Source organism: Saccostrea cucullata, unplaced genomic scaffold (assembly GCF_032062105.1).
Source record: "Saccostrea cucullata isolate Sc308-1 unplaced genomic scaffold, CSIRO_AGI_Scuc_v1 ctg1679, whole genome shotgun sequence".
Lineage (NCBI taxonomy): Eukaryota > Metazoa > Mollusca > Bivalvia > Ostreida > Ostreidae > Saccostrea > Saccostrea cuccullata.
The window spans coordinates 28,674-49,112 of NW_026940589.1; the positions used below are offsets into that span (position 1 = coordinate 28,674).

Below are 20,439 nucleotides of genomic sequence, written 5' to 3' on the forward strand. Positions count from 1 at the left end.
GAAATTGCCCATAACGTGACACTGGTAACGGATTTTCCAACAAACGGAATTTTATATAAAATTCATATAGTGACCTATTATTCCTGAAATTTTCATTGAATTCCACCGAATAGTTTACGAGAAATCGCCTGCACAAAATTTTGTCTAAAAAAAAAAGAATAATAATAATAATAATAAGAAACAATAGAATCACTATAAGGTCTTCCGTGAAAACGGAAGACCTTAATAATAAGAAACCGAGTAAAAACAATATGTTCCCAAACTCCGTTTGGGGAACATAATTGAAGCTGGACGTCATAAATCGGAGCCACTCCAAGACAGAATCTGCCAGTTTTGCTATAATAACATTGAAGAACAATTTTTACTAAGCTGTAAATTTTATGAATTTTAAAGGACAGATTTCTTCGTCAAAAATAGAATTCAAAAAGAGCAGTCTAGTATATTCATCTTAATTTATATACCAAATTGTCAAATATTAATAAAGACATACATGTATAGGTATCAGAAATATAACTTTCGTTGAAAAGAAATTGTTTGATTGTACAGGGGCGGATCCAGGAATTGAAGTTAGGGGACGCAATATTTAGGCAGGGGGTCTGGGGGGCCCAGTGGGTCCAAGGCAAAGCCTGGGCGGGGGGGGGGGGGCAGAGGGCGCCCCCGGAAACTCATGGATTCTAGAGGTTTTCTAGCTTTGTAGGGTAAAAATGAGATCTACCGAGTAGACATTTAAAACATTTTCTCGACAAATGTGATTTACGTTAACTTTGACAATTTTAGGGGCGGATGCGCCCCCCTTAAATCCGCCATTGTTGTATCATTACATATACCGGTATACTGTAACACCATCATACTTACTTTTGCTTCAGTTTTTTTTGTATTTGAAAATTAAGACGACAATCTCTTAATGTATAACATGCTTAGCTAAAGCAAAGGCACTGTGAGCACTGAGATCACTAAATGATAACTCCACCCGCCTCCCAGAAGATTTATTTATATTGACAAATTCGATCTTCGATCAGTAGTGTTAGAGGAGTTACGGATAAGAGATGGGTATCCCCAAGTGTAACAGACGGACGGACAGTCGTACAGAATACAAGTAAGTAATAACTAACTCGTTTTGACGATATAGATATTTTTTAAAAATATAACGCTTACATGAATTACAGTTACTGTAGTCCTTTTGTTTTTCATCAGCTGTCCTTTGAGCTTTAGGTTCATAAACCCTCTGCTAACTCATATGAAATTTTTCTTTAATTTTCATGATTCTCCAAAGGAAATTTTATATGCTGAATAAAATACAAACAATTATACATGGCATGCGGGGCAAAATCTGACAAAAAAGGAACTTAAACTTGACAAATTTATAAAGGAATAATAGACATTTCTGTCATTATCGATAAGAGTTATCTCTTTTATCAGAGTATCAATGTACCTTTAGTTAACGTTTTAAACACGCATTCTCAATTTATAGTCGCAATTCGATCTTGGGAAAAGTCAAAAAATTAAGTGAACTGAAATTAACACTTTTATACGTCATTTGAAACATGAAAATGTATAGTTATTAAAAATCGCAATTTGATTTACATACTTCATACTGTGTTTTGTTGGCCTCCTTCGAAATAAAAGCGGTTGGAGGGCTAATTTTACACCAAGATATTTACGTGATGTTGAAAAGCTATATTTGGAAACGAAAGAATTTTTTTTAAAATACAAAATCAATATAATACACATCAAATTTTGTTAACTATAAACATTTATGAAACCGTTTAAGCACATTTGTTATAGGGGTATAGAATCTTTGATTCAATTATTAGTAAAAATAAAACGGATATAATTTTCATTTAAATGAAATTATTTTCTTTTTATTTTAACAAGTTTTATAACATCCGATGATAAGCTTAATATTGACAATATTCCGTAAAATGCTACATTAATTGATTCTTTATTAATCTGCTCAGAGAAACGCACATTATTTAAAATATAAGAAGGTTAAATATTTCGCCATTACCTGATTACGAAGTGTTTGTTAAATATCACGTAAATATCGCACATATATATCATACAAAAATAAAAGTATATTCGAGGAAAAAATGATTATATTATTTCAAATTATTGAATTTTATGAATTTTCTTATCTATATACACGCTCTTTACAAAGGGCTGAATTGAAAATTCAAGTTATGATTTATCTTTAGAGGACTCATGTAATTCATAACCCCCACCCCCTTCCACCATTTAATCTGTTTATTATTTCAAAGGCAGTCACGTAGCATCTTTTTTTTAAGAGGGGGGGGGGGCAGCCAGAGCATTTTTTTTAACTTACATGAAAAGTTGACAAGGCAAAAATAGGGGGGGGGGGGGTGAGAAAACTTGCACAAAGTCGAAAATCCTGGGGGGGGGGGGGGCGAACTATTTTCAATGCCAACTACTTTCAGTACCAATTATTACACTACATTTTCCGTTCATCACTATTAGTGGGGGTGGGGGGCAATTAGCCTTTCACTGAACATTTACTATAGTTGAAGTAAGGTTGGAGAAAAAAGTGGGGGGGGGGGGCAGGGGGACTGCCCCCCCCCCCCACTGTTGCTTCATGTCTGAAATGTTTAATTGTTTGTAAAAACTTTATCGTCAAATCTCAAAAAGTAAACAAAGATCGCCCACCACCCTTAAAAGGTTTTTTCAATAATTAAGTTGCATATCACATGTGCTCTATAGAGCAATATACATTCTATGTTCATATAACGGTAAATTGAATTTTCAGTATCATTAAAGAATAGACGCATACGTTAAGCAACAATTCCAATGGGAAGTTTAGGTGCACAATTTTATACATGTTAAATATTTGTATTTCTTGCAAAGCAACAAAAATGGAAATGGATTCAATTTCAACCAGTTTCTTGACACCCAACACCCTCTTTTTTTACCCGATGTAGAACCCCCCCCCCCCCCCCCACACACACACTGCATTCAATGCAGCGCCTATTTTCTGGAATTATATTTCCTACAAAAATGATTTTTTTCCCTTCAAAATGTTAAGCTTAGAATACAATTCAGGTGTATAAAACCATTTTTTTTAAGTTGACGATACACTATAATTTCAAACAAACAGCAAAATACAGACTTGAAGAGTTTTGTTTCAGATGTACGTTCCGAATGATAACGTGCATTACACTTGAAACTATGCAATATTAACCAATTGCTCAAAATGGAAAGATTCGAGCATTAAATCACAATTCTACTTGTGAATAATATTATGTCAATTCAATTTTCAAATCACACAGATGCACAAGATATTGAGTGAAAAATGTTCACCTTTGCATGTGCACTTCAATTTGCATTTCTGCACTCTTGTTACAGAAAAAATGACATTTTAAGAAACAGTGTATATTTCTTCATGTTCTTAGTATTTACATCATAAAAATTCACTCGCAAATCTGTTCAAACAGCTTTGGAAATTAATACTTATTTACTTTCAAACATGGTAACGTAAATATGGGTAACGTAAATATCGGTAACGTAAATATCTTTCTGAGATTTATCGTAACTTTTAATGCCATTGTTCAATTATTCCACAGTTAATTGAAGGCATATTCTAGTGCTTGAGTGTAAGGCAATTTGACCCATAAGGAACAGTGTAGTTCTCTTACTTAATTTGTGAATAAATATCAACACGTAAATATCGTTGAATTTTTTAACCATGGGACTTATAAGGAAAGGAGGGCTATTGTTCATAAATAGATAAACATTGTCCTTTTTACCATTCCATGCAATAGAAAGGGTGTTCATGATGTTAAAAAGTTACAACTTAGTCCTATTGAGTCAGTTTATCAATCCTTCCAGTTCTTTTGAATTTCCAAATAGAAAAGTAATAGTTCTGCGGTGACATCAAAAATTTGATATATATATTAAAACTTTTAAAAATTTGTGACACGCTTATGTGTGAAGGGTGTGATATTCAGAAAATATAACTCAAATGTAGGACAGTCTTACTAAGAAAAAGATATGTAAATGATTTAAAACTTCTTTTTGGTTTAAAATAAAAACTACACGATGATCGGCGACAGTAACGTAAATATCGATTTCTGCTATAAAATGTGGTTTTCTCCTAAGACAATCATTCAAACTACAACAAACAATTGTTGCATTTTAATCAACAACCAACAGTGGTTCATATGAGTGGCAGAAAATAAAATTTATTTGAAATTTTATATTACTTAAAACGCGGGACATTATTTAAAGCGAATTGAGACTATAAATTGAGAATGCGTGTAAAATCAATTTGGTCTGCTTCATTTCTAAATCATTTCAGTGCAATATACATGCTAATTCCCTATAGCTAACTGAAAAAAAAGATATTTCACATAAATTTAAAGAACAAGAAAGAAACAGGTTAGAGATTCTTTATTTCTAAGTACAGGTGATTTTTGTTATTGATAAATTCTATCTTGGTCAATTTTTATTCCCTACGGATACTGTAGACTGATGGTATTACATTTTATCTTTGTCTATTTTTTACTCACTAAGGATGATGTTTTTCGAGCTCTGCAAATCCAAAATTTAAGTTTTTAAATTAAAATATAGTAAGTTTCCATTTCAAGTGTAGTATTTTGTTGATCTAAAAACATCCTTCATAAGGTGTAAAGAGAAAATGTACTTCAAAGATTGGCTATGAAATACTCGTCGAGATTGGAATATTAAAGCTCTAGAAATCAAATTGAAAATACGTAATTATAAGGAAAAAATATAACATAAATTATATAAAATAAGATGGAAGAAATGAAGAAAAACAAGCAAAATAAAAAAAAAAAAGACGAAAAAAGACACCAAATATCCAATAAAATACTCATTAAATGCAGTCAAACACATTCACGAAATAACAATGCTAGAAAATAAAATGAAGACACAATGAACACAATATGGCACGAAGCTGAATAATATAAGCAAAATAAATCTTTATAAAAAACACACTTTTGTAAAAATCATAAAAATGCAAAAGCAAAACATAGAGTTCCAAAATAAAAAGCTCAAGTCAAGGATATATATCATAAAAATAGAAAATTCTGACTAATATAATAGTGGAATATAAAAAGTGTACTGAACACATGCATGGTAAGTCTAAAAGCACAACAAATGATATCTTTAAAACATTGGAGTGCAGGTACAACCGTCTATCTGAATACATCATGAGAAAAATACTTAATATAATACTGAGTTATAAAAACATTTTGAACACTTTCTGGGCAAGTCTAACATTCATTTCAATGTTTTTTATTTATTTAACTTTGAAGTACAATATATTTTTTCCTGAATATGCGTATTGCATTTCTTAGAAAAGTTTACTTCTTTATAGAACACTTGTCTGCAAAACCTTTATTGAATAGGCTCGTGAGAAAAATTTATCTAACATTTAAAAAAAACAAAGTAATTCAATGCACAAATACCTAATATACATGTAATAACCTTAGTTGAACATGTATATACCTAAGACTAAACACGCGCGCATATACAAACACACTTAAACAAAACAAAGGAATGTTGAACGAAGAAATCAAACAGATTGTTTGGTAAATTCGTAAATACCCTTGACGATAACTTCCATCTGCTTTTTACTGAAGGTCTTATAAATACTGAAGACCCTATCCCTCTTGCTAAGACCTACGAGCACTGGATCAGTCTTGATGGTAGTCAGTTTCTGTGCATACAACTCCTCCAAATTCTCAGAAGATTTCTCCAGGCAATACACAATAAATACAAGAGCTAAAAGAAAGAAAACAACAAAGTTTTTCACATTCTTCCATTATTCAAATTTTCCCTAGAAATCAATTGGTATATAGATTAACTACTTTACAGCAAAAATGGGAAGTGCAGCGCATCTAATCATATTACCATTAGTTTTCATCAAGTATTTCACTGTTTGTCGCCTTGTACCAGTTTCCGATTTATCTAGGATCACATTTCCTTCGTTGTAATCAATATACACAAGGAAAACCTAAAAGAAAAGACATTTTTGAGTAACAATTACTAGTACTTTTTTTGGAAAATAAGTGATGTTTGACCTCTATATAAAACATCAATTTATTATCTAATACATATTTGAAAGTAAAAACTATATTTTTACCAGATGAATAATGTGTAAACAAACAGCATCGTTTAAAATTGAGAAAATGATAGAGCTGAAGATTACAAGTAGGAACCAAGAACGCTAAAAAATCTGTTAAAACTATACAAACAGACAGGGAATAAAAAAGATAACGAATAGTAACCAAGCTCCAAAGTTCGTTAAATATATAGAAATCGGGAGCTGGGCAAAGTGGGACCTCTCAGAACATCAGAGGTTTGATGAAGCTGCTATGAAGGAGTAGGCCTACATGTAGTATTCTATGTAGATAGGAAAATATTTATTTAAACTCTATTTCCTATCCTTTTTTCCTATTCTCTATATCCACGTATACTAGTAATATATAATGCTTAAAATATAAAATCTATGCCATCTTATAAATCTTATTGGCTCCAAAGTTGCGATGCAAGAATTTGACCAAGATTGTAAGGATCTTCCAGAATTTCATTATATAACGTTATTCATTGCAAAATTTTGGTCTAGACATTAATTGCACTGACAAAAAGACAGACATATTGTTCATATAAGACTTCAAAAAGAAAAGAAAACAATCAATGAAATCAAACGTTTTCAACGAATTGAATACTAGTTGTCGTATTTTCGCTGACTATTCAGATCACACATGACAAAACATTTAAAACTACAAAATGACATTAAAGCTTTACATATTAAATAAAACTTAAGATATTACGTATACCGGAAACGTTATATTACCTTAGAAGGCGGAATACTATCTTTAAGATCATCAAGGTTGTCCTTTTTAACGACAACTCTTTTCGTCTGTAGTTTTAATTCACCATACTCTGCAATTTTTTTAGTCATTGACAGATGATTTGTCCTGCTGGATGATTCATCAAAGCTTACAATGCAGAGAGAATCTTCAAGATTCCCCTCCTTTAAAAATAAGAAATCACAATTCAGTTTAAAAGCGAATCTGTGTCTATTGTATTAATAATTTACTAACGTAATTTTGTGACTTGCATTTAAACATGTTCATTGACACTTCATTTAAGATTTTTTTTATTCGTGTGTATATGTGTTTAATACACTTTCACACAATTTGTTTGCACACTTTTTTTCAAATAATAATCTCAAAAAGTCCAATTAAAAAATAAGGTATCATTTTAAAACCATGATCGGGGTGAAAATATGGTTTAGTTATGTGATCCAATACCACTAAGTATGATTTACAATGTACAGTGTATATCATGTACTTAAGTTTTAAACTTTAAAAGTGTCATACAAGTAACAGCTTTTTAAAAAGCTTGCCTGACTAATGCCATCAATATCTATAAAACCTATCGGTCTCATACGAAGGACAGATCTCCACGTTCCGCTGTGGATTCGAACCCGCGACGTGAAGATGAAATCCTCACTACGCGAGTCTAAAAATTGTTGCAGAGGATGAAGTCAATAAGGGAAATAAAGTAATGTAATTGATTTAAGCTGGAAAGCCGTTGCTATGTTACGGTAAATGTATGCAGTTGAATATAATTTATCTAAGCAGACCAGACTGGTTACATAGATTATATTCAACTGCATACAGCATAGGCTATGAGGAAGACAGCTAAAAATATGATAACTACAAGAAACTGGGAATCGTAACGGTTATGACTGACATGCAGAATATGTTCACTAGTTTCTTGGGTATGCAAGAGCATCAACAATTGTTGGAAACGTGGGTTAAATGAAGCCCGTTATGTATAATGACCCGATAAACTTAACGGTGATATATAAATGGCGACAGGCGAGGATTCAGGAAGTTTTTCACAGAGATGGGGGGAGGGGGGGGGGGTTCCACATAAAAAAGTATTTAATTGTAAGAGAAAAAAATTAATAAACTCCCTCAATCCTGAAATGTAAGGGGGTGCTTTCCTAAATCTTTATTCTGTTTTATAGATGGAAACCCTGTAGGGAGGGTTATGATCAGATGTATATTTCGCCAGTTCATCCTCTTATGAAGTTTTTGTTCGTTTCGATTTTTTTTACTTTAAATGATGTAACTTCTAACTCACTTGAAGTTCACAATATTACAGAAGTTTATTTTTCAAAGCTCTATTAAGATTCCGACAAAAAAGCACACTTTATATAATTCATGCAGTTTTCATTTCCATTCAATATAATAGTCAAGGAAAAGGGCGCCAAAACTTACACGTGACATTTTGGCGCGAAATGATTGTGAACCCTTTACCTAGAAGACAAATGGACTAATCCAGTAGTATAGAAACGCAGAAAAAAGGTGGAACAGACATGGCCGTATAGGAACTCGCATGAAATAAATAGCTGCATGCAAAAACTAACGGAAATAAATGGATCAATATATTGTATCAGTAATATGGTTATTTTTCTTCTAACTGTTGTTGAAACGCAGGTAACAAAATCCGATGATAATCAGCATGCATAAAATTTTGCTGGCTAACTGTAACCTCTTAGCTTCGCACCTAGAAAATATTGATCCTTAATAGTGCCTGACGCCGTGACGTCAGGCAATAAGGGAAAACATATAACTAAAAAATCCTTTTAGGATGTACCTAAATAGAACTTTTATTTATTCTTTTACTAATTGTTATCCAAAGTAAATGATGTGAACCACTTTTCAAAACAGTCTAAAATTTGACGTCATATCGACACATCACCAAAATACTAGTATACGTGCAAACTGTTTCTGAGTTTAAAGATAAAATGTACAGTTTATACTTAACTGATTTATTTCACTTATTCTTTTATTTTATTCCATAGCTTGTGTCCAATACTTTCATATGAAACTCATTTTGTATACATCAAAAGATTTTAAATGTATTAATTGTAAAAACACATATTTTAATGGGTTCACATTTTCAAGGTTTGAGGAAAAAATATTGGTTTGATTTCGTGGTTGAAAAATATTAAGAATCAATGTACAAGAAATTTTATAATGTTCATAAATTCGTGCGTCCCTCCATGCCTCCTAAACAACAAAAATCAGACTCCCACAAAAATTAGTGATTCACAGTATATTAAAAGCCATCAATAGGTTTTTTCACTGTTCATAAAAAAGCATAGTAATACGTCATTCTATTAAAACTGCATTATTTATTCGTTTTAACTGTATTATTTTGTGTAAGAAACGGTAAAATTATAAATCTGAAATGTTTAAAAACATCTTAAAATGAATTTAATGTTTTCTTACATGTATTGGCTTTGAAACCGCAGGTTTCGGTGGTTGGAGTTCAGTTTTTTGTCCCCTTAATCTCTTATACACCAGATATAACACTACCAGTGTTGAGCATGGCAGTATAATTTGTGTAATCATACCTAGTATACCGAGTACAAAGCAGAAACTTCTATATCTCATACATACTTCCCATATATCTGAAAATACAGAAAGCAAAACGTGATTAATTATGCTTAGTTAAAACCAGGGTACAGAATTAAAAATAAAAATTGTACCTAGATATTTCTTGCAAATTGAAAGAGAGAGGGGGGGGCTTTATAAAAATAAAATTTTCTACTATAAGGATAATAAAACAAACCAATCTGTAACAGAATTTGTTTTTTTTTCTGTCTTATTGGTATCTTCACCAGATATTTGAACAAATCCTTTACCATCAATAGCTTGTTTTAAATCACCAGCTTTCTTTTCTTTCAATGATGCAATTTTCTCTTCTTCCTGTTCCATTTTTTTTGGAATGTTTTCTTTAATAGGTTTTATACTTTCCGTTTTGTTATTCGACATCTCAGTCAAATTATTTTGGAGCCGTGTTAAATTTCCTAATATGTTGTTTTCAAATTCATTCGCCTTATCCGTCAAATTATTTTGGAACTGTGTTAAATTTTCTAATATGTTGTTTTCAAATTCATTCGCTTTATTCGTCAAATTATTTTGAAATTCATCCGCTTTATCCATCAAATTATTTTGGTGCCGTGTTAAATTTTCTAATATGTTGTTTTCAAATTCATTCGCTTTATCCGTCAAATTATTTTGAAATTCTTCCGCTTTATCCGTCATATTATTTTGGAGCCGTGTTAAATTTTCTAATATTTTGTTTTCAAATTCATTCGCTTTATCCGTCAAATTATTTTGGAGCCGTGTTAAATTTTCTAAGATGTTGTTTTCAAATTCATTCGCTTTATCCGTCAAATTAGTTTGGAGCCGTGTTAAATTTTCCAAGATGTTGTTTTCAAATTCATTCGCTTTATCCGTCAATTTTTTAAAGTAATCCAAATTTTTCTCTACAAAAGTTTTATTGAATTTCTCTTCTAGGTTGATCCCTGAGTCATTTTTAACTTCCTTGTTTTCTGAGCCGTTCGGAGGAGGTGGGTCGGATTCATCAGGTTCTGGTAACAGCATTACGTATAAAAGTAGTCCAATGCCACAAAGGATACTAAAATGATTAAAAAAAATCAAAGTTTATTTTCTCAATCTTATATTGCAATTAAAGGCAAGTGAAATTAGTAAGGCTCTTTTTCCTTAACATACATATCAATAATTTGTGGTTTTCAAGAACAAATACGTTTATTCTGTTGGGAAAAAAATTAAATATGTTCAGCTTGTCCATAAGACATGGGGTACATCGTTCAGTGGTACATTTGTAGTACCGTATAGCGGGTTATTTTTTGGCAGGGTGCTAATATTTGCTTATTCTGGCGTTTTGATGGTTGCACGCTAAAATTTTAATCGCTTAAATATTAAGTACTCTTTTTAGTTTCATACGCCAAAGTTATTGGCATACCTTTGAGCAGGCAAAACGTCAAATTTTACACCCGTCAAGAAAATCCGTATATAGGGTAATAAAAATAAACGTTTCTTCGGTTTTCGATTAGAAAAATGTGATGAATGTAGGTGGAAAATCATTTTTTTTTTATCAATAAATTAGTTCTTTACATGTATAACAGATGCTAACTTCAATCGTACAGTAGGAAGTGATTAATTGCGTAAACAAAATGAAATCGCACTATTTATTCTTTCTACAAAAGTGCAATTTAAAAGGTATAAATTTGATCGCACTCTGATGTCCAAAGTCAATGTTTTCAGGATTATACGGGATGTTTCTCGCCCGGAGGTTCTTGAGAAGAACAGTGTATAATGATCCTCCCCTCTTCAATTATAAATATTTATTCATTATCTATTTTAAGAAGGTGTAGCCCTTCGTTTGGATTAATTTGAATACTCTTTACCCAAGAAACTACGGACCAAGTGAGGTTAGAGATTTTTAAAATGTGAAAAGCTTACAGCAATGACTACGACAACAACAATGTTTCTAATTTCACTTGAGCCTTTGGTTCAGGTGTGATTAAAATTAATTAAATAAAACATAAACATAAAACTGATTTAATTTATACAAAAATAAATGAGAAAATGAAGGGAGTAACTTACAACATCAATCCTTTGCAGCATTTCTTAATGTCAATACTTTCCAAACTTGGTCTCATATATTCTGTGAGAGTTCTCCATTTTTGGATTACAAATTCAGTTGCTCTTCGGTAGACTGTTTTAATTCTTGAATCTTCAACTTCTAGAGAAAAAAATAAAAAGACATATTATGACTATAAATCCACATAATTACGATGAGATTATATGAATATAACGAACAGTATTGAACTGAACTTTTGAAGCTCAAAAGTCCGTTCAAACAATAAAAATAAGCAGCAGTGCAACAGGCCTCTAAAAATCAGAGGTAGGATCAAATGCCATGTAGGAGTGAGCATCCCCCGAAGGCCGGAAGCCAAATTCAATGGCGACACACAAATAAGACGTACTTTTCGACATGAATAGTTTTTATATTCATGAAAGAGTTCTTAAATGAAAAGAAACAATATTGTATAAGTACATTTTTAACAATCTTGTATATTTTACAAAAAAAAATTTGGATTCGTTGCTTACTCAAATTATGGTTGTAAACAATCCATTCTTGTGGATTTTTTTCAATCAAGACAGTTCCAATCAAAGAAAATAAAAATTTTCAACCGAAAATCGTCTCATTTTAAAAGCATGAGTACCAGTTTCTCTATGGTCATTATGGCTACAGGCAACTACACAACTTCATTCATAAAAAAACAGATTTGGCGCAAGAAGTAACATTCCGCAAATGCGCCCGACTATGATCCACCATCAGATTGCTCAAGTGTCGATTTAAATATCTCTTCGCATTTTTTTACATAAACGAAACTAAAAGGTTTGGTACAACTAGGATTTAGGGTTTCCATGGGCATTTAAAGATATTGAATTGTTTCAAATTCATGCTGATTTAGGTGAAGCTTTACGTTCTTTTTTATTAGAAATATCCACTAGTATCTAACTATTCCCAAAAGAGAACGATTTGGTAATATATACTAAAGTAAAATGGCACATAAAGAGGGCGCCATTAAGAATTGCTTAAGGATAAATAACACAAACAAACTTTTTTCAGAAATCAGCATTATTTTTCATAGATTTACATTTAAATTGACAATCTGAATAATGTTTACCAAGTAGAGTTGGAGAATTATATAAGATTTTGTCATAAGGTTAAAAAATTGTACAAAATTTTGTATGGAATTATATAGAAGGCAAAACAAAATCTCATATCTAAGCACCAAGGAAAACCTACGATTTCTTTATATTTCAGGGATTTATTATTTATATCATTTTAAATCAAAATCAGTCAAAAAATATATATCAACCCGCGCATCCATTTTTTGTTTGTGGTAAGTACCCTTACGTGCACTTGTCCTTTATATCGACTTTTGATTTAGCAACTTGTTTTGAAAAAAGTCCCTTATACAATCTACGTAACCTATAAAATTACAAACAATGTATGTTTCTTTTTATTGATTTTAATTTTGTCCATACATGAAATGACTTTTAGTTCCCATGAAGCTTCTCAAATTGTTAGAGTCTTACATTATTTATAATATAAATATCCTTACATAATCTCAGGCTCTGATTTTCCTTGAAGAAAAAATTCCAAATTTTACAAAATGTTTCTATTCACATGCCCCGTGGAAATCCGGGTTAGAATAGGTCCTAAGCACCCCTTGTTTGTCATTCGAGGCGACTAAATGGGGCGGTCCTTCAGATGAGACCGCAGAAACCGAGGCCCCTTGTCACAGCAGGTGTGACACGATAAAGATCTCTCCCTGCTCAAAGGCCATGAGTACCGAGCATGGGCCTACATTTTGCAGCCCTTCACCGGTAATGGTAACGTCTCCATATCGTTGAAATATTTTGGAGAGGGACGTTAAACAATATACAATCAATCAATCAATCAACCTATTCACATGCCCGAATCATTGCAACATGCCTTAGGATATTATTTTAAATGCAATATATTATGCAAATATTTTAAATTTTAAATACTTCTACAATGAAGTTATTTTTTGTTTTTGCTACTGAGGCTTTTTGAAAAGTAGGAGACATTTTGAAAACAAATGCACTTTCAATATATGAAATTTCAAAAACTTCATTTTTAGACCCTCTGATACTTGTCATACCTCTCCTCAAAACTTGGGATTCTGCATGCAGATATTTAAAGATAGGACTTTTGATAAATTAATTATATTCATTTTTGTGTTCTAATAATCTATTACAATGAAGCGCATTGAAGTGGTAAAATTTTCCGTTTGAATGAAAAATTCTGAGTCATGTTTTGAACGTCAATTATAACATAATGACACGCCCATATTTTTAGAAAGGAGAATGAAATATTCGTCGTAGTTTTAGGGCACCCCATTCTTCGCGACAAGCATCATGAGTTACACTGAAATTGAGCTTTAAAAAAATTAGAAGATGGAGTTAGAGACTCCCCGCTTCTGTAAAACACAAATTGCAACGAATATGTACATATTTTTGAACTTATCATCATCATGTCTATTGAAGTTACCACAACACATGTTTCGGTCGAACACATGTTTACTCGGTGTTTATTTAGATCCTCAATTTGATTGGCTAATATATTTATGGAAAACCTGTTCTACAGGTATTTGAAGAAACAACCTGACCGTTTTATCTATTTCTAAAGAAATGGGCGTGTCATAAGATGGCAATAAACACTCTAAAGATAGCTCAAAACGTTCCATTCGAACGGAAAATTTTACCACTTCAATGCGCTTCATTGTAGAATGCAAGGTTTCATATTATGCAATAAACATATACATACCACTTGTAGATTCAGGATTCTCAGGTGGGTTTAATTCTTTTGATGGTTTCTCAGGATGTTTACCTTAATAAAGGATAAAAATTTGAAAAAAGAGCAAAATTAAGTCTTGCATACATACCTTCAGTTACGTTTTTGCCTAGAGATGAATTGTTTAAACCGTGGAAAATTATTCCCATCATAAACAGAACGATTATTTCTTCTTACGTAAGAATAAAGTCATATATTATTTTAGGCATCAATATCACTTTCTAACCAACCAATCGGATAGTAAAGTAAGTTGCATTACGTGTCGGCACTAACTCAATCATTCAATCAGAGTTCTGCATCTGCAGCGCAAGACTAACGCTATTAGTGCTATTATTCACAGTCGTTTCACGACCGAATTTGCGAAGGAACGATAAAATAAGTTTTAAAAAAAAATACAGCCCCTTCGATTCAGTACTTTTCAACAAAAATGAGCGCTCGCTCCGTGATCGGGAGGTCGTGAGTTCATATCTCGACCGCGACTGACCTAGTCGTTAAAATTGGTAGCAACTGTTCCTTCGCCATGCGCTCGGCACTTTGAAGTGAAAGTTGCGGGTCCTTCGGATGAGACCTTAAAAACCGAGGCCCCGTATCAGCGGCAGGCGTTGGCACGATAAAGATCCCTCACTGCTCAATGGCCCTGAGTGCCGAGTAAAGGTCAAAATTTGAAGCCCTTCACCGGCATACGGTGACGTCTATATATGAGTGAAAAATTCTCGAGAGGGGCGTTAAACAATATACAATCAATCAATCAATCAATCAATCAACAAAAATGACAACTATTTGGCAAAAATAAATTCAATATTGACTACGTAGTAAATTATTTCATCGATATCGATTAAATAAACTGTAAACAAAAACTATGTTGTTTCAAAAATACATTTACATAAGTGTACTGTGAAAAAGACCCTCCTCCCCAACCCAAAAGTACCTGGAAAAAAATTAGCTTATAGAATCTAAAATTAACAGTACAAGTAATAACACGTTTGGAGTATTTATTTCTATTTTTTTTATAATGCTCACAATATGTAACATATACACCTACAGTGTTCATTGAAGGACAAAGGACATTCTGGTAGGTCACACACTTACGCTTACATCAGATCTATACTTTAAAATATTAGTCTGAAGACTAAAGTCTCTTTAAATTTGTAGATTTAAAAAGGCTGGGGGTGGCAGCCTTTTTCAGACTTTTTCGATCTCCTATTACAGAAGAGATCCATATAAAGATTTACAAAAATGATCAAATTTTGAAACTAAAATGTATTAATTTTTTCTTTGCCAAATGATAGTTGACAGCTTAAGATACTGTATCTAAAAAAATATGTTAAATCTGGTGGTTAATTTGTTGACCCCCCCCCCTCCCCCAGCTTCCTTAAAAACACTTGAGCAGTTTAAATATATAAATTAACATTTTCGTGGAATATATTGCTAATTTTTAATTTTTCAACATTACGAAAACACAGGTGCAGTGTTTTTGACTCGCAGTAAGATTTACTCCACATGTTGAATCTAACAAAATTTAACAGAGAGAAGACATTTAAAGGTACTTGGACACAGATTTGAAGTTATTATTTTCTCTATAATATTACGATATATATATATTTTAATAGCATTTCACACAAAAATTAATTAAAAATCTTATTTCATAAAAAAGATATTAAAATTTCAATTTTTTTGGCAGGTGTGATTGACACATCTTTGCTCTTTCACAAATCAATACTATTCTTAATACTTAGGAAAAGTGGCAATCTCGTTGTATATAAATGAAAAATATTAATACTAAAATCCAGAAAATTCAGAGTAGATGTCTTCGAAAGCAAAACAAACACACAATATATTGTCAGTCCGTGCAGTTGTGGTAAGCATACTGTGACGATTGAACGCACCCGGTGAATTGTAAACATCAACAATAACAGAACTCGTGCCCTGTTTACAAAAAATGTGTACATAACACGAGTGTGCTCGATTTGCTAAACTCTGTACGCAACTCTTAGTTCGGAATGACGATACTTGTGAAGGAGTTTTGCTTTTTAACATTTCTATGTCATCTCTGAATAAAATTATTTTTCTGGATAAAAGTTTTAATATTTTTCATTAATACACAACAAGATTGCAACTTTTCTTAAGGATGATGTGTCAATCAAACCCGCCAAAAAATTTGACGTTTTTATAACTTTTAAATGAAATAAGATTTTTAATTAATTTTTGTGTGAAATGCTATTAAAATATGTAAGTCGTAATATTATAGAGAAACTATTGATTTCAAATCTGTGTCCAAGTACCTTTAATGCTATCATGTATTATTTCTAATCAATTTTATTTAACCTTCTATTACCTTGTTCAATCTGTGTGCCTTTAGGTAAAGATTGAGAGGGTTCAACAAGCCTCAGTTGACCTTAAAAATGTAAAATTATATTGAAAATAACAGTTTTAATTCTTTTTACATAAAATTCTCTACTTTGTTATAGTACGTGAATTAAACCCATTAAAATCCCTTTTTCCTACATGTAACTTTGGCTAGCATTTTTAAAGTCCATATTTTTATTTCAAGTCTGGCATGAGAAAATAATTCATGCTGTGAATTCGCTTTTCGATGCACTGTATACAGGGTTTATTTCACCCAGTATTATTTTCGCCCTTTTGCACTTACAAACAATTTTGCCTATTAAATTCACAGTCATAGCTCTGTTTAAGAAATTATGCTGTGTTCTTTGAATTCGCCCCGTTTGAAATTCGCCCTATCATGAAGAGAGCCAAAATAAAATGGGGGTGAAAATTTCCTTATATACAGTAACCGTTGTACTCTGTAAAGATTTATAAAACAGTATGTACATGCCTAATCGTAATCGTTGCTGAAAAAATGTTATCCTGTAAACCATCCTATTCTTGCATTCTTGGCAAAATTATACTTGCATTTTTTCATTGTATCGAATATCCTTTTAAAAAATAGCTTTATGTTAATGTTTTCGAATTTTACCTCCTACAGGAGATTTCTTTAAGATTGAAGTGTGAGTTGTTTGACTTTTGCCTATAAAATAAAAATCTATAAATACCAGGTAAGTTATTAAAAAAAACAATTTATATGAACAAAGTGTTTTCACGGTCGCCTAAGAATTATACAACCCTGTCAAGGATCCATATGTAAAGAGTACTGCATAAATGTATGATTTTAAATGGAAATTTCAAAGGAGGCATTCCCTTAGTGAATTCACAAAACATGTTAAATATTATATAAAATAAAAGAAAAAACAAACTTGAAAAATTAAGCTGAAAATGTGTCCATGTCCCTTTAAGAGGGTTAGGGGGTTGTGGCCATTTTTAGAACACATTGATCTCTTTTAGAAGAAGAGCTCCATATGAACTTATACAAAAATGATCAAATTTTAAAACAGAAATTTACGAAATTTGTCTTTGCCAAATGATAGTTGACAGCTTAAGATATCAAGTATAAAAACTTAAGTTATATCTGAATTTGTTGACCTCCCAGCCTCCTTAAATTTGCTCTGTGAATTAACATTTCGATGTAACTGTTTGACTGTGTAAAGATTTAAATAACAGTTTGTAGATGCCTCATCATTGGTCATTACTTATTCATAACAAAGCTCTCCATCTTGTTTTGCATCCTCAATGAAATTTACACTCTCAATTTTTATAATGCAAAACAATGTAAGAACGTTACAACCCATAGTAACACTTTTGATCAAAAGTATAACAATTTTTTTTGCAAAAATTTACTTTATGTTAATGCAAATGGATTTTATCTTTTTAGGAGCTGTCTCTGAAATAGAAATGGAAAACAGGAGGCACATCGCTCACCTGAATAGCTTTGACCATGCTGTTCTTTACCAGATTTACTCCCAGTAATATCTTTTGTGACCCCATCCTGCCCCACTGGTCATAATTTGGATAATTAAAATTCTACACTATCCCAAGATTCTATAGTATAAGTTTCAGCTTTCTGGTCCAGTAGTTCCCGAGAAGAAGATTATTAACTATTTTTCAAATATATTTCAATGTAAAACTTGGGTTCCCCATTGTGGCCCGCCCCTGGGGATCATGATTTGAACAAATTAGGATCTACACATTCACAACCCCAGGATGCTTCCACATAAGTTTCAGGTTTTCTGGCCCACTTGCCAGTGGTTTTTGAGAAGATTTTTAATTACTCCACTCTATTTTTTGCCTTTTAAAAAAATTTCTCCCCTTGTGATAAGACTTGGCCCTTTATTTTAATATTTAAATAATTTCAACTCCCGTTACTCAGAGATACTATGTACGAAGTTTAGTTAAAATTGGCCCAGTGGTTCTTGAGAAGAAGTCGAACGCGTGAAAAGTTTACAGAGGACAGACGAACAAACGACGGACAAAATGTGATAAAAAATGAATTGTTTTCTGTGCATGGGAATAATAAGTTGAACAAGATATACTAGTATTCAAGGGTCTAAATAGCCTTTTGATCTGAATATATGAGCTTGACGAGGGTTGTTCGGAAATATCCCGAACTTCTGTCATTTCTTTAATGTCGTATGGTATCCAGATGTGGCAGAAATATTTTACCAATTATTGCCAATGAAATGTATTAAGATTTCGAAAATTATCATAATTTATATATTCCGAATTGAACATAGGTAACCAGCGATTACAGAGCTCACCTCAACGATTGTTTCAAATTAAATTAACAATCTAGAAGTTTGCATCCAAAATGCAAACTTTATGCATTTTTTGATCTGATATGACTTGCAGTGGCTTTGGAATAGACTTATCCTAAAAAATAAACACCCATCAAGAAAATATAATTCAAATCCATTATCTGCAGCATGCATGTTTGAGAGTGTTCATCTCTTGATGCATAATACATGCCAGTTTGGTAAATTGAGTCAAATGATGACTGACATTTCTCATACGAATTGTTAGTCCATTATTTATACACTGAATTGACGACGGATTTTCCCGTTATTTCCCGATCATGACAAGGAGCACACGGCGGATGTGACCGGTCGGCAGGGGATGCTCACTTCTCCATGGCACCTTATCCCACCTCTGATTATTGGAAGTCCGTGTTTGCTCTCCTCCTATTTTGTATTGTTTTATGGACGTTTGATGTTGAATACTGTTCGTTATCTCTATGTTTTCTTGTTAATAGACCTGCACCCATACATGGTAATAGAAATTGAAACATTGACAAAGACAATTATACGATGAGATCAATTGCTAGAAAAATAAATGTCAAGTGCTAGAAAGAGGGTTTTAATTGTTTTTGGTAAACAACAGTAGAGCTTATAAACCCAAAAAAAAGATTGTAATATTTCCAGTTTCCGTCATTGGTAAGATATTTTTAGTTTGTGCCTCACTTAAACATCCTTCGAAGCCATATAGTTTATTCGCTAATATGATGTTTTTTCTCCAGTGCACTTACTTTTTTCTTTCTGTGTGCCTCTGGTTGACTTGCGTGGAGTATCAACTTGTGAGAAAAGAAATTCAAATAAGTTACTCTTTTTCTGTGAAGGACTTAGAATCTTTTTTTTAAATAAAAGTGCTTTCTCTAGGTACAAAAAAATTTTTTTTTCAGTACACTTACTTTTTTCTCTCGGTTTGCCTCTTCTTGACATTTCTTTTGATGGAGAGGGAGTATCACTCTGATCAACTTGCAATAAGAGAAATTTAAATAAATTACTTTATTCCTTTAAAAGATTTTTTTTCAAATAACAGTTTGCATCTCTTCCCATTTTATGTATCGAACAAAATGTTACAATAGCGGTTAGCCATTAATTTTTCAGGGTGTTCAAAAAAAATTTTTTCCCATTTTTTTTAGTGACACATACATATTTTGATGTCATCGACGTTAATTTTTCAATTAATTTGTAATTTGATACATGTAATATTAACCAGACTTCTCTGTCGAGACTGTAGCTCTACTAGTTTGTACTTATAACAAAGGAAAAGAAAAGTTGCAGTTGGGACTTGAAACTTTACAAAAGCAATTAATAAAATAATGATCCTTAATAAAGTCCTTTTTTTTTAGCAAGATTGCAATAAGAATATATCTGTAGGCGTAGCTCTTAATACATTTTTACAGAATTTTCAATTTTAGTTACCATGGCAACATCTTTCATTGAAATCAAAAACACAAAAATTACAATTATGTATCACAGTGTAGTCTACTTGCATGCCACTTAA

The 20,439-nt window shown here is 32.1% G+C and overlaps 1 protein-coding gene across 6 annotated transcripts in view; it reads right to left on the reverse strand.

Annotated features, from left to right (window-relative positions):
* Positions 1–4,928: 4,928 nt before the first annotated feature.
* LOC134255667 (TRAF3-interacting protein 1-like) overlaps positions 4,929–20,439 on the reverse strand; it is a 64,611-nt gene continuing 49,100 nt past the window's right edge. For 2 of the 6 annotated variants that reach the window (XM_062738192.1, XM_062738187.1), the window contains 9 exons: positions 19,841–19,906; positions 19,679–19,723; positions 14,236–14,298; positions 11,475–11,613; positions 9,704–10,482; positions 9,288–9,469; positions 6,833–7,012; positions 5,887–5,989; positions 4,929–5,757 (listed from right to left, as the gene is read on the reverse strand). In XM_062738192.1, the coding sequence (XP_062594176.1) occupies positions 5,549–5,757; positions 5,887–5,989; positions 6,833–7,012; positions 9,288–9,469; positions 9,704–10,482; positions 11,475–11,613; positions 14,236–14,298; positions 19,679–19,723; positions 19,841–19,906 (1,766 nt within the window). In that variant the 3' untranslated portion in view covers positions 4,929–5,548. The remainder of the gene's footprint in view (positions 5,758–5,886; positions 5,990–6,832; positions 7,013–9,287; positions 9,470–9,703; positions 10,483–11,474; positions 11,614–14,235; positions 14,299–19,678; positions 19,724–19,840; positions 19,907–20,439) is intronic. The other 4 variants (XM_062738190.1, XM_062738189.1, XM_062738193.1 and 1 more) reach the window with 2 other exon arrangements.